The sequence below is a fragment of the Neopsephotus bourkii genome, unplaced genomic scaffold (genome assembly GCF_033783945.1).
Source record: "Neopsephotus bourkii isolate Nb327-2 ecotype Australia unplaced genomic scaffold, CSIRO-AGI_Nbou_v1 NB_53, whole genome shotgun sequence".
Classification (NCBI taxonomy): Eukaryota; Metazoa; Chordata; class Aves; order Psittaciformes; family Psittacidae; genus Neopsephotus; species Neopsephotus bourkii.
In genome coordinates this window covers 11,599,618-11,624,152 of record NW_026900570.1, presented here as the reverse complement: position 1 = coordinate 11,624,152, position 24,535 = coordinate 11,599,618, and the positions used below count along the sequence as shown (strand labels likewise).

The following is a 24,535-nucleotide window of genomic DNA, read 5'->3' as shown; positions in this document are numbered from 1 at the left end:
TGAACTCCAAATAAGAAAAAAATTCCACCTCACCTTCACCACTCCACTTTCATGCATGGTGATACAGTTGTTGGGATCCTCTGAAAGCTGATATAAAGCCTGAGCTGTAGCTCTGTGAACCGATGGATCATTTGACCTCAAGTAACGTACTAAAGGAGCTACAGCACTGGACTCTCCAAAGGCAACTCTATTTCTCCCCCACACGCAACAGTTGGAAATGGCCTCTGCTAAGTGACGTCTTAATTTGTCATTGTTCTGAGGAAAGTAAAAAAAATTAATACATTAAAGACAACATAATATAACAAGAATTTCTTAGAAAACCAGAATTGTATTCTCAAACATCTTCAAGGCATCCTATGCAATAGAATTAAAAACTGGTGAAAGCCGTAAGGCATGGATCTAGTAGTCCCTTACTATTCTCTCTAAGAATTTTTATATTATTTCAAAGGTGCTTTTAGACTGACTGGAAATTAGGTAAGATCAGCATTAAAATTTAACATCCAGACCCATCACTGAGATTCTTTGCATGGTTCAGATTTATTGCTCTCTTGATCCTTTGTGCTTTTTTCATACAGCAGCTGCATCTCTGAAAAGCAGTACTAAGCAACAAGGGCTATTAAAATTAAGCTCATCTTCCAAAGCAGTTTTAGTACCAGCCACAGAGTATTTTCATGCCTAAAGTACCTCAGGTACATACAGCTCTTCCTTGCAGCTGATAGAGAATCTTCAGCTTTTGTCATAACCTTTTAGTTGGGTATAATGCAATCTGTCATAAGAAGTTAATCTACTTAGTATAATATGTTTAGATGTTACTTACTGTGTTTGCTAGTTTTGACAATAGAGGGACGACTCCATGATCGGTTAAAACAGCTAAATTTTCTTCATCTTTAGCTATATTTGTAATGACTCCACATACACTTGCTAAAACTTCTTTATTCTTTGATTTTAGTAAATTGACTACCAGTTCCAAGCCACCAACAAAAGATCGAACCATTTCCCCCGCATCCTTAATAAGAATGAAAAGAGAAATTATTTTTAAATATTGAATCTGTACATACATGCAAACATTAAAAAAGAGACTGGCACAATATATTCACAACTGCAGCGATTGCTGTGATTTGTTCACCAAGAAATATGATTAATTCAGAACACAGCTCTTTTAGTTGACATAGAAGAGTTAGACTGTCTTACACCACCAACTAGGCAGAAATTCAATGCCTAAATAAAGATTATCTAGTGTGACTTTAGATACCGCAAGTGTCATGCTTAAGCAAGGTATTCTTTATGGCCTCAAGCTGTCACTCCAGAATGGTGCAAATCACCCTTATCCGCTGTATTTCATTGGCCTGACGGGTGCCACACATACCTTAGGACATCTAAAGCAGCAACAGACACCCCTGTTTAGGCTCTCATGGTGTCTACTATTTCCTATATGAAGCCTGACAGCTAAAACAAATGAGTGGTAATATTATTTTCTGGTATCAGTGCCTATGAGTATTTAGGAATATTTAAGAGGGAAGGTTGCAGAAGTCATGACAACTGTGGGAGAACCATGGTGCACCTCAGAGAATGAACAATCAATGTAAAATGTGACTAAAGGACACAAACTCCTGATCTGGAATACAGAATGCAGATGTGGCCCACCTTTTCCACCCTGAAAAAGTTATAGTAAAATTAGACAAGGCTTAGAGACAAGAAGAATAATCAAAGACAGGGAGCTGCTCTGTAGAAGGAATGACTAACCAATTAAGACATTCAAGGTAATAAAAGATAAACGAGAAGAGGTATGACAGAGGTGCATGGAATCTTGAGTAGAATGGAAAGGACACACAAGGATCTCTCTTCTAGGATAAGAACTGAAGGCATCAGACAAAATCAGCTGGTGGCATGTTCAGAATGAAACAGTTATTTTCAAACAAAGCATAATTGAGACATTGAAGTCCTTGGAGCTGGATTGCAGTGGATGTTAGAAGTTCACACGTTATTAAATTAACTAGACAGATTCACAGGGAAAAAAAAATCCAGTATCAGTTATCCAGTATAAAAGTATTCTTTCTGATTTGGAAAGTTCCTGAGTCACAGATTTCTTGAAGGTAGAAGAGCATCCTGGTGAGGAAACCATAGCTATAACTTTGCCCTGTTCTACCTTTCCTTAGACTTAGTATGAGACTACTTCTTTATGGACTACTATGAGAAACAATACCGTGTTAGTGAATCTTTGTTTTGACGGATCGCTGGCTGGTCTCACAGTCTTGTGTTTATTATTGAACTCAAATGATCAAGCACATGTTTATATGTCAAGGGGTAAAACAGAGAAAACCAGCAGGTTTTTCAGCTTGAGACTGAATTAACAGGTATGGAATCCATTTTGTTGCCCAAGCAAAGACGAACTGGCACTACCTGATAAAGTGACACACAGCATACAGTACTTCATGTACCCTTACAAGTATGTGGGGTATAACTCTAAGTTTTATTTAAGTACAAATTCTTAACTGATTAAGTTACATAGTCACATACCAAGGAGTTGTAAATGTTCCATGCCTGGCAGTGTTCAAGGCCAGGTTGGACAGAGTCTTGGGCAACATGGTCTAGGGTGAGGCATCCCTGTCCATGGCAGGGGGTTGGAACTAAATGATCTTAAGGTCCTTTCCAACCCTAACTAGTCTATGATTCTATGAAACTTCAAGTGCCTAACCTGAAGATATCAAGTATTCAATGTCATCTGGAAAAATCACTATTTCTACTTGAATGGGCCTATCAGTTACTTTAGTTGAGTGGATCTCTATGCTAAGCATAGGTGTTTGTGTTTTATCAGGACTTCTTACTACAATCTATAATCCAGGCTGGCATTTTTTGCTATATTTTCAACCTTTCAGATGTGGATCTGGAAAGATGAATGGTTCTCTTGAAATACTTTATCCAATGATTATAAGTGAGAGGAGATTCTTGGTGTCACTGTGGTGGCACATCTGCAGATGGCATTTGATGGCCTGGTGTTAAACTGTTATTTTATTACACTGGAAAGAAAGTAAAACTGACTGGCCAAATGGCTAGCACTAACTTTGGAAAAGGAATTTTAGCCTGTGCACAGCAGTGATGGTAAATGTGCAGAGACGGAAAGGAAGGTCTGCAAGTGGACTTACTTTCATCTGCTTCCTTCAACAGGTCAATAGGAAAATTTTCAATAAAAACTACCAGACACTCTCCTGAAATTCTTTTGTACTGAAAGATCTTAGGACTTCAAGAAAGTGCAGAGTTGGATAGTATGAACCTTCCTAGAGCTAGGGAGTGACCCTGAGACCAAGAATGGTTTTGATCAGATTTATTTCTTTTTGGGGGCTGATATATGGACCGAGTAGTGTCCAACTGTATTGTGCTAGCTTTGCTGAGCAAATCCATCAGATTGTTCATGGACTTGGTAAACAAAAATTCCAGAAGATGATGCAGTTCATCTTTTTTAGTTCTGGGTCTAAATGCTATACAGAGCTCTTAGCTGTGGTGTTTCGTTCTCACTGAAGGGACAAGCAGTGGGTAGGCCCATCAAGAGCAAAATATTTTCCACTACAGGCAGTGCAATTCTTGAGACTGGAAGGGAGAGGTTAAAGCCATACAGTGCGAGGGTCAAAACCAGAAGCTGAAGCATGTGGAAAAAAGAGTAGTACCCAAGAGCAAACTTCATGCTGAAGTCCTATAAAACCCAGAATGAACATATACCAGAGGTCCTTCTAGATGTCTAAATGGTTATGCAGAAGGACAATACAGGTTTGTGACTCAGAAAAGCAGCTGAAAGAAACACAGAAGGAAAGGCAGTGCTCTGCCATGTCTACTATCATGTGAACTACATGTAGAGGTGGGCTTACAGTGTTTCCCATGAATACGCTAGCATAAATATTTCTCTGCCATTGTTAGCACATGCATACCACAATGTAAATGTATCTACAATCACTTGAATAAAAACAATATTTCTCAGAATCAGTTTTCATGTCTGTCCTGAATATTAAAATTTGACCAAAGGTGGTAGATAATGGGTTTCAGAAAAAAATTGCTACACAGAGATTTCTTACCTATACATATTAGAGGGATAGAGGGTTACATGACTAGATACAGGAGAAGGAAAGAAAGTAAGGCATTTTACATTTAGCTCAATTCCTTAAAAGTTACTACAGACGTATTCATTACCTTGTGTCTAAATAACAGCTCAACAAATGAGAAAGGCTTCTGTTCAACAGGTAAACTTTACAGAGAAGTGCCTAAGAGCTGAAAGGGGCCCTGCTATATATTAAAATGAGTCTGCATTTCTGCATGATTCAGATATCTGTGTATTATTCATGCTCTTGAAAGATGTTTCATGAAGAGATAGGATAATCTGTATCCCATCTTCATGAACTAGTATGTACATTTTATATTTTCCTACCTTGCATATTTTCTTTCCAGGTGTTTATATCCCTACTTGTTAAATTTGTTTCCTGACAAGCTTATATTTTCCACATTTTATAAAGGAGTACAGTCCAATTAAACTGATGGAATAATATATAAACAATTCAGCAGTAAGTAAAAAAAAAGAGTGTCAATAATCATCTGTGAAACCAGCTAAACACAAGGACAGAACCTTCAAACAGTGATGAAAAGCAGAGGGAAACTGCAGAAACCACGTCAGGAAAGTTTCCCAAATGTGATTGTGGGTGTAGTCTGGTGGTCTGTTTAAGACAAAGAGAAAAACAAAGAAGCAAGAAATTTGAAGAACAATGAAAAGAAAGTTGGACTGAAATTAGAGCTTTAAAATCCATGATGTTACGTACAATTTATTTTTTTTTTCCAAAGAAATTTAAACAGCAAATGCAATCTTTCTGGCATCATTTAGCAAAACCACATACTTGCTTTGCACAGTAAAATTCTACTTGTGCTGGGGGGCTGGGGGGGGTGGAGGGGTGTGTTGTTGTTTTTCAGGGGATTTTGGGTTGTTTTGGGTTATTTTTTTTTTTTTCTGGAAGATGTGTATTTATTATATAAAGTAACCATACTTTAAAGATGTTTAAAGAAGAAATTATATAAAGTTGTGCCTGTAATTGTGGAGGTCTGGATTTAATTCTTCTGAATCTATGTTCTTTGCATATTCTTGTACTAATGATCATATAGCTGCTCATACTATAAAACCTAAAGTAGTTTCTGTGATTTTAGTTTCCAGATACTCTCAGGCATTTTCATGTGTACTTATTTTTGTAACATATGAGAAGAAAATCATATATAACTTGTCTTTGGAAATATTTTTTTACTTTTTTGTTTCACACATGAAAAAGTACAATCTTTAAATTCCACATTCTAAATTAATTGTTGTGTTCTAAATACACTAGTAAGCTGTGTTCTAAACCCAAAGAGTTTGTCATTTCAGGTATTAATGTGTGTTAAGCATTTATATTTACCTGTATTCCTTAAACCTCACTGCAGATATGTAAATGGCATTTTTTCAAAGTCTGGGTTGTTTGCTATTAAGTAATAACATGATTTTGCTATTGCAATTGAAGGCGAAAGTGTTCCATTTCCAACCTGATACTGGCTACACGTTGTATATGAAGTTTTTCAATAAACTTCAGTATTTTGAAAATCTTAAGAGTACATTTTCATATATAGTTATACAAACAATAACTTGAAAGAAAAAGAAAATACATTTAGGTGAATTTAGGTAATTTCTTTTCTCTCCTTATCTGTTGTGCCAAAACCTTACTTCTTAGTTGTCCTAACAAGGCTAATCAGCTTTAGTTAGGCAGGAAAAAAAATGGTATGGTAAGAATAAAGCCTAAGAAACACCCTTTATAGATAAAAATGTTGATAAAATCACTAATAAGCAATAAAACAGATAATGTTGTTGTACATATCTGAGCGCGTGTTAATGATAGGCTGAATACTTCTGTTTTAACAATGATATTTCCTGAGACAAACAAAATAAGAAGCCAAAACCAAACATTTAGAGAAGCAATGAAAATGTTTCTAAAAACTGGGGGGAGGGGGGGTGAGGGGGTGGGCGCAAGAGCATTTTACTGCATTAACAGGAAATATATTCATTTTTATCTTCATAAGTTTTATAACTTTTAATATAATATTTAACCTGAGGTGACGCATATGAAAAAACACAGCTTGTTTAACTACATTTTAAGTGGCTGACGAAGACAGGAAGAGATAACAGGATTTTTCGTGACTTCACATGCCCATCTTTTCTAACTAGTGGACAGCAAGCTTTTATCCTCAGAAAGTATGATAGATGCTATTTATTTAAATATTGCATTAAAAGGCAGCAGTTTGCAATCTCAAGCAGTTTAAAAAAAAAATCTAGCATGAATTCTGAGGGCAGCAGTCACCTGTTGCGCTAACAACAGCCTCATCCTGCTACTCTTTAATCACTGCATGACTATTACAGCTAAAAAATTCAGTTAATTTTCCTTTTCACTTATTTCTACATTAGCTTCTGCCAAGAGCAGAAACACTGTAAGATAGACAAGCTTCACACATTTTCCTTAATTAGGAGCAGAAAACATTACAATAATTGCTGAAAGAGAGATTTGGAAAAAAAACCACTCGATCTTCACAGTATTGATACAAGGAAAACATTCAGGATTTTTGAGTTCTCTTGCCATTATATTTTTTTTTTTTGTGGTTATTTTCATTAAATAAATAAAATTCTTCAAACTTGAGACATACAGTTCTTGTAAAAGAATTACTGAATTCTTTTGTAACTGAGTTCCTTTCTTATTTTTTCCAAAGTGAATACTGGTTTCTTTATATGAAAGACTTAAAGCCAAACACTGTATTACAAAACCACTTTGTGTTGATTATTTAAAATACTCCACTTGTAAAGATGAAAGTTTCTCCACTAGAAACAAGTAGTATTTCACTCTTAGAACTTCTTAAAAAGCTTAACTTGTCAAAGCTAATTTGTCAAATTGGATTGGTTTTGCCTAAAAAAGTGACGGTATAGCTGTGCAAATAAATTTTAGTTATCAAGGGTCATCTTTAAACCATGTTTTCTTCAATGAAGGAAGCTGTCCATTTCCATCCTCTATTGCCAACTGAGGCTCTTAGCATCCTAAAGCACTCTGAAATTTAAAATTCAAAGTGAAGAAATGCAACAGATAAATTTCTATATTATAGTTGTTCAATTAAAAGGGAAACACACAATTTATATAATGACGTTTCTATTAGTTTTTCTTATAAACAACTCAACAGTAACATTAATCCAACTTATTTATATTTAAAGGCTAATTTTATTCCTGTCTATACAGCTGTGGAGGCTTCCACTGTAGCAGAACAGATGAAGAAACATCTCGTAAGATGAGATTAACTCACTACATCTCACAAATTTTCTTCTGTGTTGGGAAAATACAATGTGTTAGGAAAACAACAGCAGACAAGCAACATGGATTTTCCTGTCATCTTTACTTCATTGAAGCAGCTAAAGCCACAGTGGGAAAGCAGAGTAGCTTTAACATGGCTCCAGTGCTACTCCGTAGCCCAGAAGTCCAATCCCCCTGCTGGAGCAGGAACACCTAGATAAGGTTACACAGGAACGTGTACAGGTGGGTTTTGAATGTCTCCAGAGAAGGAGACTCCACAGCCTCCCTGGGCAGCCTGTTCCAGTGTTTTGTCACCCTCACTGAGAAGAAGTTTCTTCTCAAGTTTAAGTGGAACCTCTTGTGTTCCAGTTTGTACCCATTGCCCCTTGTCCTATCATTGTTTGCCACTGAGAAGAGCCTGGCTCCATCCTCGTTACACTCCCCCTTTATATATTTATATACACTAATTAGTCCATTAGCCAAGTGTACAGCCTAAGAATACATGCAATGCATGTTCTCTAAAAAGATGGTGGGGGAAAAAAGAAGTCCACATACTCACTCATGCAACTTCTAATAGTCCTTTCATCTATTGTCTTCCTTGCTTTTCGGTCTGGGGGCCTACACCTACATTTCTTTCCCCTCCTCTCAACTGTCACTGAAATTCAGTCCTGAGTAAATGCCAAAATCTAAATTTTTTTTCACAGAAGCAGTAAAACTACTACTATAAAAGTCCTTTGAGGCCATGGTAGAGACAAAGTCATGATTTGTGTTAGATTATTTTGAAAAGCATTTTAATAATGGAAACATGAGAAACAGATAACATTGAATTACTAGAAAAGCTAGGCTTTGTTTCCATCAGTTTTGGATTGGACTGAATCCAAGTAAGTGTCTAACACTCTTATAATTATTAATATGTTTATGAGATAGTCACCTCTAATATAGAATAATAGAATAGTTAGGGTTGGAACAGACCTTAAGCTCCAAACCCCCTGCCATGGGCAGGGACACCGCACATTAGACCATGTCATCCAAGACTCCATCCAGCCTGGCCTTGAACACTGCCAGGGATGGAGCACTTACCACTTCTTTGGGGAGTCTGTTCCAGTGTCTCACCACCCTACCAGCAAAGAACTCCTTTATATCTATCCTGAACTTCCCCTGTTAGAGTTTGCAAAGGCCCTTCGCAATAGTTTGCAAAGGTCCAGTGGATTCCTAGGGGAATTCAATGTGGGTAGTGTCTCTGCCAGAATAGGAAGTCCTATAACCCAAAATGAGGGTGGGGAATGGATCAGCAGGCCAAATGCCCACCAACATCAGTTCACACAGATTCCAGGCCATAGTGAATGTTTCCAAGAATGAGATTATCTTCCTTAGCAAGGTTTCCCATGAGGAAAAGGTGATCAGTAAAGAACAAAAGGGTACATGACTGAGACCCACTCCCCAAAACCTCACTGCTCCGGATAAAATGGTCTAATGCCCTTATTAGACAGGTTTAGCTGGTTGCCCAGTGTATTTTTATTTTTGTACTGTAATTCAGACAGATTTAAACACTACCATCCATAATTACTAGAGACTGAAGCTGGTACACTACATCTTTGTTTTACCCATAGCTTAAAATGAATTGTAGGTCAGACATCTGCCAAAGATTAGAATCAAGTGTAGGACAGCCAACATTATAGACTCAAAAACTTCTGACCTGCTTCTGTTTATACCTTCAAACTGAACAACATCACAGTGTCTCCAGTAAAGCTGATCCCTAGGACAGGACACATATGAAGCTTAATATTGTAGAGATGCAAGACAGCAATATTGGAATGTTCTGAGGACAGCCTAGGTAAACAATCACTGCAGTGGCAGTACAAACTAATAAGCTGTTATAACAATTATTCTTTGTGTCCTTGTAACTCTGGCATTGTTCCATAAATTTGAGTGGTGTATAAGAAAGCAATCATATCATAATATACCACTTACCATTACAGACCACTCAGAATCTGAACAAGCATGAAGTATAAAATATGTTATAGTTCAATCAAAAGCTTCTGTGCTAGATAAAATGATTGCTTGAAATTTTCTGGTTTATGTTATGCAGCAAATGAGACACAACGATCTCCGTGCTATTTTCTTGCCTTAAAATCTATGGAAGTCCCATGTGGCAAGTGAGAGGGTAAAGATAGGGAAAAAGTGAGATGGAGAAGAAAGAAAAACAAAGAAAAGATGAAAAAGAAAAAATGTGAGGAGGAGGGGGTTTAAACTTTTTACAGGTGTTTAAAATCCAATTAGCGAGTATAATTTAAAAGTACAGAAGCTACATGACAAGCTGTTGACCAGCATGTGTAGCTATTATAAACTAACTGCAAGGAAAGCTGGTCAAATATTTTCCAGTGGAACAGTATTCCATCAGAAAATGCTAATGGAATGGAACCAAAACCTTCCATAAGAATACAACGACTTCTTGAAAAGTTTTGACAGAAACCAGGCAAAAAGGCAGGCTAAATTACCAACGTGTCTCTTCATCTTTTCTCTTGTCAGCCAGATGGCTGGTGAGTAGCCTGCCAGGCTGCTTGGCTTCTGGTTTTCACAGAATCACTGACTTCTTGCCTGATGGGCTGCCAAACAGCTGGAAAGCTGTCTCCAGGAGCTCCTAAGCTTTTTGGCTTCTTATGGTCTCCAAGCTCTCAGGCAGATGCTTTGCATGGAACTTAAGACCTGAGGCTCCCCAATGACAAAGATATGGGTTACATTTTTAGTTTCCCTTTGCTTCTCAGCTTTCAGGTTATGTATTTTACAGGAACTGGACTCCTATATTTGTAGACACTAAGCACCTCAGGGCAATTTATGTCAGTTCATTCAGGATCTCCAGGGTAATGTGTCTATAGGAGGCCCAAACAACTCCTGATAGTTGGTTCATGAAACTAGGCAGGCTGTGTCAAGAATCCTTGGATAGGCTGGTTTTGCATGTATGCTGCAAGAAAGGCAGCCAGCAATTGATTCATAAAGCCAGGTCCAGCTTCCCGGGCTTCCTAAATCTCCAAGGACTCTGGGGCTCTGGAAGGCCTGAGGGGCCTTTTTTCCGTCTCTTATAGTACTCTTCTGAAATTTAGTTCATAACAAGTGCTTAACCATTTGGAAAGTCTACATCCAGGTATCAGGGATTAACAATTGCATAAAAATTAGATCAAATACAGAGAAGTAGGTATGGCTGATGTTAAAAATGCTAATGTCTACAGAAAACAAACAGGAAAATAGAAAGAGAATAGTAAGAGCACTGAGTTTGAGGTGCCAAGGTTTCTGTACAGAATTGCAAGAAGCATAGCAAGGAAAACAAAGAAACTGGAAAATGCTGTGCATATTCAAGTAGGGAATTCTGACATTATAGGCTTAACCAAAGAATGGTACATAAACAAAAATGTATTGGTACTATTTAAGTAAAATTTTTAAAATATAAAACAAATGAACAACAGTGTGTGCATTATGGCCATGAGTGATCCTTGTACACTTTTTAAATTCACAAAACGTGCAAACAAAGCATCTTAATTTATCTAAAACAGCAAATAATTTTACTATTTGTTAAATAGCAGAAGAATTTCCAAGTTCAACTGTATTTCTTGTTACTTTTAGTAGAGAAATATTCTCTGTGGTTTTATACATATGGTTATGTTAAAATTTCCATAACAAGCAAAATCTGTGTAAGAATCCTAAATAGCATGGGTCATCAGCAGCATATTTTCCACCCACAGGTTAACTCCAGATTGCTGGTTCCAGTAGAAATCACTTCCTCAGCATATAATACTTCTGCAGTAATGAAGGCTACTTGACCTCCACACATACCCATCTCGTGACCTTTCCCTCTTAAACCTACTTTAGTTTTGATTCTGGGCTTTCTTTTTTTTTTTTATTTTGTGTCATCATGGACATTCTTTTTCCCCATATGTAGGAAATACACGGACAATGTTAAATAGCTGATCATCCTTCATCACACCCATGAAATTCCACTGCAGGGCTGAAAGGGATGCAGTAATTTGGAAGGTGGAGGGAGAATCATGCTTTGTCAGAAAAGCGTGAGATGCCATTTTACAAGTACATTTTAAGAAAACAGAGTAACTTTCTCACTCTTTTCTTACAAATCCCCAGTTCCAGACTATTTGCTTGAATTATTTTGATAGACTTTACATGTAACTGGCTTCCAGAAGTTCTTCAAGAGAGCCTTCACAGTTGTAGATATAATAAAAGCTAAAACTGGAACTCTGGAAGTTGAAAGCTGATACACAAGCACCAACAAAAGACAGAAAAAAACATGACACCTGACATTACCATTCCTAATCTTAATGTTTGTACCCAAAACTACTAAATATGGAGATGGAAAACAACCCTTACAACTTTTTCTGTTTCTTTCTCTTTTTCTCCTTTTTCTCTTTTTCTTTTTTCTTCAATTTATTTCAAGACATTCTATTTAAAGGTTACTCTGTGAGGAAATAGGTATTTTCATACAAACTGAAGTTGGCAGTGCTCCTCATATTGGCACTATGACTTTGGATGAATTTTATAATAGCCCAAATAACATCTTCGTAGAGTTTCTGTAAATTTTTCTGTTTGGGCTGATGTACATTGCGAGAACATTATAAACACTGTTCTTCAAAGAAGCATCATAACCAAATACTGCTGTTCCAACATCAACAGACTTGAGTAGACTTTTCTTAGCCATTTTTCATAATCATTTGTGTTTCTTGGACAGTGCACTACACTTTGTCATTACCATGTGCCTGCAGTAGTAACTTTTCCTTTTGGAAGTAAGGAATTTACTTTTGGAAGTAAGGAACTAATTAATAAGAAACTGCTCCTATTAAGATAATCCCTTTGAATAAATGACATCCTTGTCTATTTAAGTCTTACATTTTAAAGAAATGTATGAACTAATTTATCCAAAATAATGAGAAATTTGTCTAAGACTCACCAGTAGCACTTTTAGGTGCTGTGCAAATTTTCCTAGGAGAGTTGTACCACTCAAGTTATATCACTGTCAGCCTACCCATAAGATCTTCACTCTATAATAAATTCTTCAGTCTAAAACCAGGTAAAACTAATCCTGGCGTACAGAAGTGGTGACTGATACCAAACCAATTGTCCTGGTTTTAGCAGTAGCGGCCATTTTTCTCTTTCTTGGTAGCTGGTGCAGTGCTGTGTTTTGACTTTCAGCTGGGAACAGAGCTGAAAAACAATGATGTTTTGGTTTGGCCAAGGACTTTGTGGGCCTCATGCTCTGTCAGGGAGGAGGGAAGCTGGGAGGAAGCAGAGACAGGACACCTGACCCAAACTGACCAAAGAGGTATTCCATACCACAGCACGTCATGCCCAGGAGGTAACTGGGAGTTACCCGGAAGGGCTAGGGTGGACTGCAGGGTTGGAGGAGGTATCGGTCGGTGCTTGGTCGGGCTGGGGGGGTGAGTTATCGGTCGCCTGGTGATGGGGTGTTGTATTCTCTTCCCTTGTTATTTCCTTTATCATTACTATTATTGGTGGCAGCAGTAGTGATTTGTGTTCTACCTTATTTACTAAACTGTTCTTATCTCAACCAGTGGGAGTTGCATTCTTTTTGATTCTCCTCTCTGTCCCTCCAGGAGTAGGGGGAGGGCAAGAAAGGGGGGGGAGTGGGTAACAAGCTGTCTGGATGGGTTTAAACCACGACACCAATATTATGGCTGTCAGAGCTGTAACAGTTTACGCACCACAGAATACAATTTATACCCTCTATTAAAAAAGTCTCAGATCTGCCATGGATCAAATATCACTAACCCGCATCGTACTCCTGTAACAAAAAAATGTTCTTTACCTATACTGCATTGATATGATTGTATGCTGTGGGAAGTACTTTGAACTAGCTCCCATACTGTAACTCTTGACATATATAATCTAGGGTTATTGGAACTTGGATTCTGTTCCCTTTTCAAATTTAACTTCTTGTCTAACAGGAGGCAAACTAGTTAGACTCAAAAGCTCAGAACCAGGTAGCACCTAAACATCTTGAGAATTCAAGTCTTGCACTTTTGTGACTCCTAACGGTTAAACAGTAATGGTAGACTTTCTAATCTGAAACAGATTATGGTAAATGCTTGATAGAGAATCACATACCCACACGCTATGACAACAGCCCTATCATTATGATACATTATCTTCTAAGATTTTATAAATATTATAGAAATCAACTTTTAAGTTGGACTTAAGTATTCATAAGTACAGAAAATGCAGAAAATGGATGCTGGAAAATTTTGTTTCTGATACTACTAACAAGTTCTATTACATCAATGAACCTCCACACTACAAAAGAGAACCACTACAACTTCCACAAAATAACACAAAATGAAAACAAATCCAGATTCCAAGATCACAGCTATTTGAAACATGGTTTGCAGTCCCAAGTACAGGCTTGGAAAAGCCAGAATGCACATAAACCTTTCAAAGTCTTAAACTTATTATTGCTTTTGAATCAAGCACTGCATAAACCAAACTGTGCTTCTTGGAAGATCATGTAAGTTCTTGAATCTTATTAACTTTGAATAAAAAAAGTCAAAATTTTGTTCAGATAGAAATAGTTACTGCACTTCCACAGTGTGGCTATAATCACTGCTTTATACATATTTCTTTCCATTCAGTGTCAGAGGAAAGGGTATTATTGGTAGGTTTGCTTCAGTGTACCACTTTGCCTTCGTCTCACACAAAGAACTCTTTGTGGAGTCACAGATTAGCATTAGGGCAGGCAGCCAAGAGAGATGAAAGGAGGATAGTTACACTAAGGATGTACATAGCATACACTCATCAAATACCCCCAGGGAAAAAAAGTAAAATCCAAGACAAAAATCCATGTACTCTATAATTTCAGTAGCTGTCCTTGATTGCGCTTTTAGTGGAAGCTCTAGAAATGTGCAGTTCTACTCTGGCACTACAGGTTGCAGAGTCTTACACATAATAAGTATTACCTCAGTACTGAGATCAAGTAATATTTTAACATTCAGTTACGTAGGATTATTGTTCAAGAGAGATGAAGGTATAGTCATATATTGACTGAGGAGAAATGTATACACCCCATTTGCTAACAAAAAAAAATTATTATTATACTACAGTGTACATTAAAAAAAGTGCGGGGGGGGGGGAAGATAACCAGCATTTCTGAAACATGGCAAGGAAGCTGCATTTTAAAAATCACTGTGAAGAAACAGAAAATGCTTAAGTTATAAAAATCAAGACCAAATGTTCTTACAATACTTTCATCCATATATCTACATCCATCCACCTATATAAATTAAAAGCAACCTTACAGTGTTCAGTTTCAAATAGGAAACACTGACTGCAAACAATATCCAGCACTTTGAAGGAATTTCCATTCTTTACATAGTCAGGATCTCAAATGACATGTGGAAGAATATATATTCGTGGTACAGTAGAGAGAAGATGCAAAAGTTGCATTTAATATGGAGGCAAATTAGAAATGGAAGATATTACTGTACTGGGATTATGGATAACAGACTGCTTAGTATTCTAGGAAACTCCTAATGGGAAAAAAAACGTTCCCCATTTATTTTTACCACAGGTCAGTCAGTGGTAAGAATACACTGCAGATGACTTACAGCTTATACTTGCCATTTTATCTCTATTTAGGAGCTGACATGAAACAAATTAATAGCTCAGTCTTCTGTCTACAACTGACCTGCACAACAACCACTATTCACAACTGGCACTTTTTGTTGGCAGTCTGAGCAGAAAATCTAAGGATTACATTGGCACCAAGTCTGAAATATGCTCTGAAATCAAATGATGGTCTCTTGAGAACATAGCTGAAGTACCTCATACAACTACAACTATCTCTGTTATTCATAGCCTGTGAGTGAAAAAAAAAATCTGTTTTCAGCATTATCAGATTTTCAGCATGCTTTGGGAAAAGTTTAGGTCCTGATTAAGTTATCAAAATGTATTTTGCAAATACAGCAAGCACTGTGAAGGCAAACCAGAATGCTATAATGAGTGCTAGATGGAGGACTATTCACTTTTTGAGAAGTGTATACATCATTTTAGTAAGCAGTTATCAGAATGAAATGAAGAGAGTGTAAAAAGCAAACAGCAAAGTACTGCTGTAAATCATCCAAATATAAAAATTATATATGGGGATATATATAACAAAACTATTCCTTTAAATACTTTCTTACCTTAGCATTATCAATGCAAGGACAAATAGCCCAGGCTGCACTTGCTTGAATATCTGGATTAGGATTTTTCAACAATGACCATAACAAACGAACTCCATCTAGATGGTCAATTATTCTATTGCAGAAACAGACCAAAAAAAAAAAAAAGAGATATATTTAAGAGATAATTAATTATGGAGTAGACAATGTTGAATTTTAAAATATGTTTGCTTGGAACACTGCTTTAAGAGATATTGGTATGATTTTCTTTGACATACTGTTTTACTTTATGTAAGTGCTTGTGTTGTGTGACCAGCTAATTGCCACCAACATATTCAGTAAACATTGCTTACTATAGCCAATGGGTGTGAACAAATGATGCAAAGACAGAATGTGTTTTCTAACTAAATCTCATTAATGTTGTTTACTTTTTGCTCAGCACTGTCATTCAAAATTCTTACAGAAGATAAACTATATTATAACCAGGACTCATATAAACATGAAAACAAGCATGTGACTTTTTAACGATTGGCATGCAAAGTTAAATCTGAATTCAAGCATACTGGCTTCTTTCATATAGTAACAAATACTTTCCAAAACAAATATTTATGCCCAAAACTATGTACTTAACTTTTTATTCAGTCTATGCCTAATGTATTTACCTTACTCTATGACATACTTTAAAATGCTATGTTTCTAATCTAGCATTAGAAATTAAAATGTTCACACCACAGTGCATCCTTTGTTGGGCATGAATAACGTGTAACTTGTTTCCCCGTGTGCTCCTTACCAGCAAGACCAACACTGAATACTATGTCATAATTATTTAAACACACTGTAATCAAAGTATCTTTTTGACTAGCTGAAAAATGAATTATCATCAGAATTATCTCTAGACCATCTGTGTTATGTTTATATATCAATCAGGCTTCAGGATCTTAACTTCACATTAGGGCCCAGTGGAAAGGATGGTCCTTACATGGAAAGGAAGGTCAAACAACACTTAATAGCCTTTACAAACATGTTTTTTTTTTTTCAAAAAGATATGTTAAAACCAAGGCAGATGAGCTGAAGATAAAGAAAAGCAAGTACACCTTCAATGGCTAACCTCAAATTAAAAATCCAATTGTACAGAGTAAAAAATTACATATTTAATTGTAAATACAAGATACATCTAAATACAGATTGTGCTTAAAATCATCAGATAAAACATCCATTTGAGTTCAGTATATATAGGTTTGCCAGGACATTTTTTAATCAATAGTAAAATCATGTTTGTATGTACTCCTATCATCATTTGAAGCAGAAATAATAATTAGAGACATGAACTCTGACTAAAATAACCCAGGATTTTATTCATAACACTTTGATACAAACTGGTTAAAAATGTTTTTCAAAATAATACCTTTTTTTTGCACAAAACTATGGTTAAGATGAGACACTATAAGTTTTTTAAGATCTGCTAATTTAAATACAGCTTATTTTATTTTACTCAGTTCCAAATGAGCTGCAAGGAAAACATCATTCAAATGACAAATTCAGAAGTCTTAATGCAACAAAATACAACAGCATGATCACAAACTACGCAATTACATATATATGTTCAGATAGTAATGGTGATGTAAATAAAAGCTTCAAAACAAGCTTTTCAACCCCTCCAAACCTCGAACACTTTTAAGCAATTTTAACATCACTTCCCTGTCGTTTCAGAAAGCACTAGGAATTTTGTTTCCTATATTGGAATTAATTAAAAAATAACCCATGAATCTTTCTCCTTGTCAAGCAGAGTACTGACCATTTACCAACACGAGGTACTTCCTCCCAAGAGAGGCTAAATATAAATGACCCAGCTCCAACCAGCATATAAAAATCAAGAGATAGAAGCCAAACACTGAGCTCAGATTTTTCCACCATACTTAAACAAACTCTAGGTTGATTTATCTTTCCTTTCTAATTTTTTTTCAAAAGCTTCCTTTTCAATTTAAAATTTACTTTCATTTTCTTTTCATATTTCTTGTTTTCTCTTCAGCTTTTAAAGGTTTACTTTATGGTTCATTACAAGAATTCTGCCTTTTGCTTGTAGACCAGAAAGACCAGTTGTCCTAGACCCAACAGAACAGAATATCTGAAAGTGTAGTTCTCCAACCACACAACATATATAAAATCAAACTAAAAACCAGCATGGACTAAACAAACAAATCTCCAAATTACATTGTTCATTGCTGATTAATGCTTTCTCTCAGTTACACTAGATTAGCACAAATGAAAAGAACTCTGCATGAAAAGAACTATGTTCTTATATTCTCATATTGTTGTGCACTCGCCATACAAGCAAAAACCTCTTTATTTTTATCTTGCTGAGAGCATATATTTGCCAGTTAAGAAAGCACTGCTGAAGAATTCCATTTTTCTATGGTTTCACTACAAAATGTAGTGAATGAAGAAAATGGGTGTTAAATGAGCATATCTGCTATAAAAGCAAAGGGAACACTAAAATAAATGGCCCTGAAAAATGTTTCCTCTATAAAAGAGCTTAGACATTAGTTTCTTTTCTATGTGAAAAGTCCTTTTTAAAGTGGACAAAAAATACACATTTACATGTCTTTAGAAATAAACAAAAAAAAAGGAAGAGATGGGGAAATATACCTGCATATGTTGCAAATTTCAGCTCTGATGGCATAATGCTAAACAATATTCTGATTTGCTTTTGTATATGGCTTTTGTATCTTCCCCAGATTTATTATACCATTATTAGCAGGATGCTGTAATAAGCTACTTACCATGTTAAATACATGCAAACATACCTTAAAATTTACTATCGTTGGCATTCAGTTCTGTATTGATCCATGGCTAGTACATTAATCACTCTGTGCTTACATTCATGTAATGATATATTTTATGATAGTTTTTTGACATTATGATGATAAAATCAAATTACAGTTATACCTGCATTAAGTAACCATGACTGCTAAACGATAGGTTTTTAATAAAGATATGGAGCATTTTCTTTGAAAGCTGAAGGGAATCTCACATAAGCTGAAATAATGTGGTATTTAGTTGATAGTAAAAATGTCAATATTTTACAAAGTTTAAATATTTAAATGCTTTATAGAATAGCTGAACTGTATGCATGTAATGTATCTAATGTACAGAACACTATTAGTAGGCAAAATCCTAAGAGGCATGAAAGTCACCTAAAGTAGAAATGAGGACTTTATTATATGTAATCGCTGTCTGGTGTTTCACTATAAGTAACACAACAACACATAAACATGCAGAGTTAAGGAGCAAGAGGCCTGATTCTGAATTCTTGTGGCTCTCTACATTAACAGAACAGAGGCATCTCCCAATAGACTGGGACCAAGATGGCCAGCTGGCCTCTTCAGATTAAAAGCTCTGTGCCTTGTCATAGACTGCTCTTATTTGATCATTGATATATTTAGAATAAGGTGTAGATTATTCTGCTCCTTCAAAATAACCAAGAGTAGTTGTGTTGGCAGTTAGAAATAGCTGGAGTGAAAGGGTGTTTCTATCATGTACTCCTGTGCTGGTCAGAGCACAGGTGAAAGGGTATGCAGCTGACATCACTTCTACAAAAAGGTAACTGGAAGGTGCTAAACATGGTATATACAAAGAAAAAAAGGTATATACAAACCATATTCCTGGTATTCTCACAGAACAGCTAATGTAAGCTGTACATAGAGTACATCTCACAGACAAATAATATTAACACAATAAAACCCATTTAGAGAGTTCTGTAATGTCTAGGTTACAAGGAATTAGTATTTGCTACTTGACCAGTGCAGATAATTTAACAAGATATTTTTTTTAAGAACTTTTGTTGGTTGTTTACAATCAACAGTTGCTTAATAGACTTTTCACTTAATTTAATTTAAGAACCTTGATATCGTGACATCACTGAACATCATGAGATCTCTGCGCAAGACATGGTTCACAATTATGAAAATGTACTTAATTTTTTTATATATATCTGAAAGTAGCAATGCTGTTAATCTGAAATAGTACTGATCTCTCAAATTCAAACTTAATATTGAACATTTCCAGTAGAAACTTTAACGTGAATTTCTTAAACATACATACATACACACACACAGCCTAGACCATCTGTTTGTCATATCTATCATCTTTCTCTGTTACAGTGTTATTTGCCAGAACTTTTGAGAAGTTTAGTTTAATTGCTTGCCAATTTAGACCACAAATACAAATGTAAATAAACAAAGTTATACTGACTCTGTATTGTGCTCACTGTAAGATTATGGGGTTTAATTCTGGCAGAATGTAATCTCGTCTTTTTCGAAACCACAATTTAGCATGTTTCTCAAAACTTTCACTAGTTACTGTGGACTGATGTGATAAATAGTATTATATACCAATGACTCAAACTCCATCTGTTTGGCTAAAATAATTGTACATTTTAGTTTTTAAGATTCCAAACCCTCAGTTTTGAATGCTGGGGATAAAGTCTATGGATTTTCAAATTAAAATGGCAAATGATAATCTAGTGGCAGTTAAAGAATAAGCACAAGGTCTCTTAGTAAGAGAAAATGAGTAATGTAAAAAGTTCCTCAAACAGACAAATGCACATAAAAGATGCATGCAACAGCATCCCTGCCATTAGCTGTGCAGCAGACTTGAGTATGCAGAACAGCTTCATGCTGTCCACGTAACAGTAAGGAAGTTCAGTCACATAGTTACACTTTTTGTAAAATAAGTCAACTTATTTTTTGCTGTGAGAGAAGCTGGATGCTGTTCTTTAACTTACACAGCTCAATAGAGTCAATAAGAATCACTTAATGGTTTAAAGTTGCCCTAAAGTAAAGGTTTGGTGCAGAAAAGTAACATTATTGTAGCTTCCACTCAAGTAGCTGTAGAAGTTAAAGTGTTAACTAGTAAACATGGCAGAGACAAAATACATAGATGTAGAAGCTGTAGATCCACCTTTGCCAATCTACTCATCCCTCTTTGTCAGTGCAGGCTTTCTCCATAGAACGTATGCTAAACGTACAGTATTTCTCTCAGAAGTTAACTGCACTGCTTCATAGAATGCTTCTCTTTTTTCTTTTTATTATCCATATTATTATTTCTTATATTAATTCCATCATCTTCCTTACATACCCTTGAATCATTCACAGAAATTACATGAGCACCAGTCTCGTTCTGTCTGGTTTCCACATACCTACTGCTGCAAGTATAACCACATTCAAAACAGAAGACTGCTCAGCTGAATATTTAGTCTGTAAGCCCAACTTTGTTAAACACACAGCTAATAAAATGTAAGAATATATCTAAAAATTCTCAATCCTCATGAGGGCTTGATACTCTCTTTAAATTTTCCTGCTTTGTTCTGTGTTTCTGATACATATGAAAGTCAATGATAGCAGAATCCAGAGAAATCATCATAGCTTTCAGAATTTCTGTAGTGCTAGTTTAAAAAAATAACTCTTTAAACAGTTCTTGTCTGTAACAGATGACAAAGAAAACAAGCCTCAAGACCCATCAGCCAAATTTTTCAGGAGAGAAGCTAATAGTATCTAGTAACTTATCTAGAAACCTTGAAGCCATTCGGAGGAATTAGTAATTATGAAGTAAGTAATGTAATAGGGATCCAGCCAGGTGAACCAGGAACACCAGAAACAGCAAAGTACCAACCTGCAATGGGAAGTTCTCATCACTCATCATTAAGTATCATGTATATACTTCAAGGCTGTAAGTGGCCTGGCATTGCTTCTTTCTAGAAAACAATCTTGGCACACCTCCACATCCTTGTTAAGATCTATCCTTTCGCTTAAGGACTTCAGAAAATGTTTACAGAATGAGAATGAACTCTGCAGTAGCTTTTAACAAGTCTACTTATTGTTTTAGTCCCAAATTCTATAAATTCCATAAAACAACCTATGTATCTTCATGTCTTTGGTCACTGACTCTTCCCAAAAAGGAGAGTAGTTTGGATGAGGAGCTACAATTTCAATTCCTGTTGTACTGATCTGGGAGGAGGCAAAGGGAGAGAAATGGATGACCCTTTTTTTTTTGGGGGGGGGTGGGGTGAGGTGTTCTTAACTCTGTGAGAGGCAGAGCTCTCAAACAAGCAATCATTAAATATGTGAAAAGTGTCTGGTGTCAATGCCCTGGTGTCAAATGTTTTAACTAAGTACTGTTTTAAAATAGCTTGCTGGATTGGTATCAAACTTACACACACCTGGATGAATCATGCCATGGGAAAAGAGAGTAGCATTATCTCTTCTAGTACTACAAGTCTAACCAGCATAACATAATCAGGTTGGAAATGACCTTTAAGATCATCAAGTCCAACCATTCCCCCAGGTACATATCACAGTCTTGCTAACAATAATAATTTTTTTATAACAGTTTTTCTGTAGTAATAATGTATATTCTACTCAATCCAAAATCTTGTTTACTTGTCAATGCTTTAAAATATTTTTAAAAACATTTTAAAAGTTGAGAACCTTCAATAGATAATTTTTTCAGATGGACCAAATCTGACATTTGATTCCTTTGTCCATTTTTTGTAAACTCTGTAAAATTTTGATTCAAACAACCTGTACTCTTTCCTTCTTAAAAACAAGATGGACTTTGTTCTATCACAATTTTAGCAACATGCTTTAATTTTTGTGCTTATCCTGACCACATTCCAGTATGAAGGTATCCATACTGGACGCTGCAAGTGACAGTCCTGAGTATTGGAGTATCTCTGAGGCTTCATAAATATAAATTTGTATTTATTGACATTCAAATTTCTCGACTGGTTCACAACACTAATTCTGTAAGGTTAATATAATACTCCAAAGGCTAATTTTTAGTAAGGTATGTCTTGAAAGTGATTTCATTTATTTATACTGTTATGCTACATGGCTAACTGTTCACACAACCCATGTTTACAGTTGTGTACCATCTAGCCTTCTGCCACTGGGTGACAGCCAAAGCATGAAAACAAAAGCCTTATTCAGGAAAGGAATTCCCTGCACTGCTATATGAATATCAAGTGAATTATGCAAATCAGAACAGGAGGAGCTTAATAAAACTCTCTTTCTGACCTTCCTTATGTACAGGGAGAGAAATATGCCAAGAATCTTGAAGTAACTATCCCTGTAAGGGAACAGTAAGCACAGTAAATGCCAACCTCAGCATTTCTCTGAAACACTTAACCATAAAACTCAAGGATCTTTTTAAATTGCACAAATCTACATCAAAAAATAAAGAAAGCACTGACCCTCTCAGTAAAAAGTGTGTCTTTTTCTTTGGTTTTGCACAGCAATAAGAGGGGGGGAAAGAGTACAAAGTCTGAGTTCACAGAAGCAATGACTGAAAGGGGAGAAACAGATAAAATACAAATAATACTCCAAAATTTTTAGAAGTATTTTTCATGACAGCAAATGTGCACATTTCCTTTTAGAATTACTTTCTCTAAATTAGGCTATTACTTATGATGTGAGAACAGATCTAAAAGGAGAAGGCAAAACAGGTATTACATAGCACTTTAAAATGGTGCTCTGACTTTTAATTTTAAGACAAATCAGTTTACTAAAGGTTTATCTGACTTTCCACAAAATGCAAAAGCTTTACATTCTACATACTTCCTTTATTATTATTATTATTAAACATACAGCATATTTACAGTAGAATGTAACTAACCCACACATCCCTGTGGAAAACAAAAAGTAAAGTCGTAGAATCATAGAATCATAGAACAGTTAGGGTTGGAAAGGACCTTAAGATCATCAAGTTCCAACCCCCGTGCCATGGGCAGGGACACCTTGCTCTAAATCATACCACCCAAGGCCTCGTCCAACCTGGCCTTGAACACTGCCAGGGATGGAGCATTCACAACCTCCCTGGGCAACCTATTCCAGTGCCTCACCACCCTAACAGGAAAGAATTTCCTCCTTATATGCAATCTAAATCTAAAGTCATTTAAAGTCAGATTTTAAATCAGATTAGGATGAATATATTTGTGCCAGAATAACTTTGGTTTTTTTCCTTCAAAATTCAGAATGCTATGAATATGAAAAGCTTACATCATACTTTCAGGTTCTGTTGCACAAGCTCCCACTGTTTTGGCGACATTCACAAGTAGTGCCTGATTGGTTCCAGTAAGTAACTTCACTAGACGTGGTATTCCCTCACATCTACGGATAGTACTTCGATTTACTGTCTCCTGGCAACATTCTCCGAGCGCTCCAACAATATTTACAAGGACTTCTTCAGGCTGATCAGTAAGCAGTCCTACCAAAGTTTCGATGACTTTATATTCCCGAAATCTAAAAAACAGCAATAAAACCGAAGTTGGTATTTTCAGTATGTTACTATTATAAGTTTAATTTTATAATATAGTTTACATTGTACTCCATTATAATTGAAGTACAATGTTTAATTTCTGTATGTAAATCAGCTTGTTGAAGAAATCACAATGCAGATAAACTATTTCAGTTCTTGAAAGTGTGACATTACTATGGTTTAACCCCTGATGGCAACTAAGCACCATACAGCTGCTTGCTCACTCCTCCCCACAGTGGGATGGGGAAAAAAATCAGAAGGCTAAAAGAGAGGAAGCTCATGGGTTGAGATAAAGCAATAGATAAAGCAAAAGCTGTGCACAAAATGAAAACAAGGAATTAATTCACTACTTCTATCACAGACAGGTATTCAGCCATCTCCAGGAAAACAGGGCTCCATCACAAGTTCCTTGGGAAGAGGAACACCATCATTCTGAAAAACCACCCTTCCACCCTTCCTTCTTATTCCCCGAGCCTTATGCAGTATGAGATAACTCTTTGGTCACTTGAAGTCAGATGTCCTGGCTCTGTCCCCTCCCAGTTTCTTGTGTACACCCAGCCTACACACTGGTGGGGTGGAGTGAGAAGCAGAAAAGGTCTCAACCTTGTGTAAGCACTGCTCAGCAGCAATCATAGAATCATAGAATAGTTAGGGTTGGAAAGGATCATCTAGGTCAAACCCCCCTGCCATGGGCAGGGACACCTCACACTAAACTATGTCACC

At 36.2% G+C, this 24,535-nt stretch overlaps 1 protein-coding gene across 1 annotated transcript in view; it reads right to left on the bottom strand.

The window, feature by feature from the left end:
* Window positions 1–24,535, bottom strand: part of ODAD2 (outer dynein arm docking complex subunit 2) — an 85,649-nt gene that overhangs the window by 21,088 nt on the left and 40,026 nt on the right. The window contains 4 exon segments of the mRNA XM_061350923.1: window positions 34–255; window positions 818–1,006; window positions 15,521–15,635; window positions 23,554–23,796. Coding sequence (XP_061206907.1) covers window positions 34–255; window positions 818–1,006; window positions 15,521–15,635; window positions 23,554–23,796 — 769 coding nt within the window.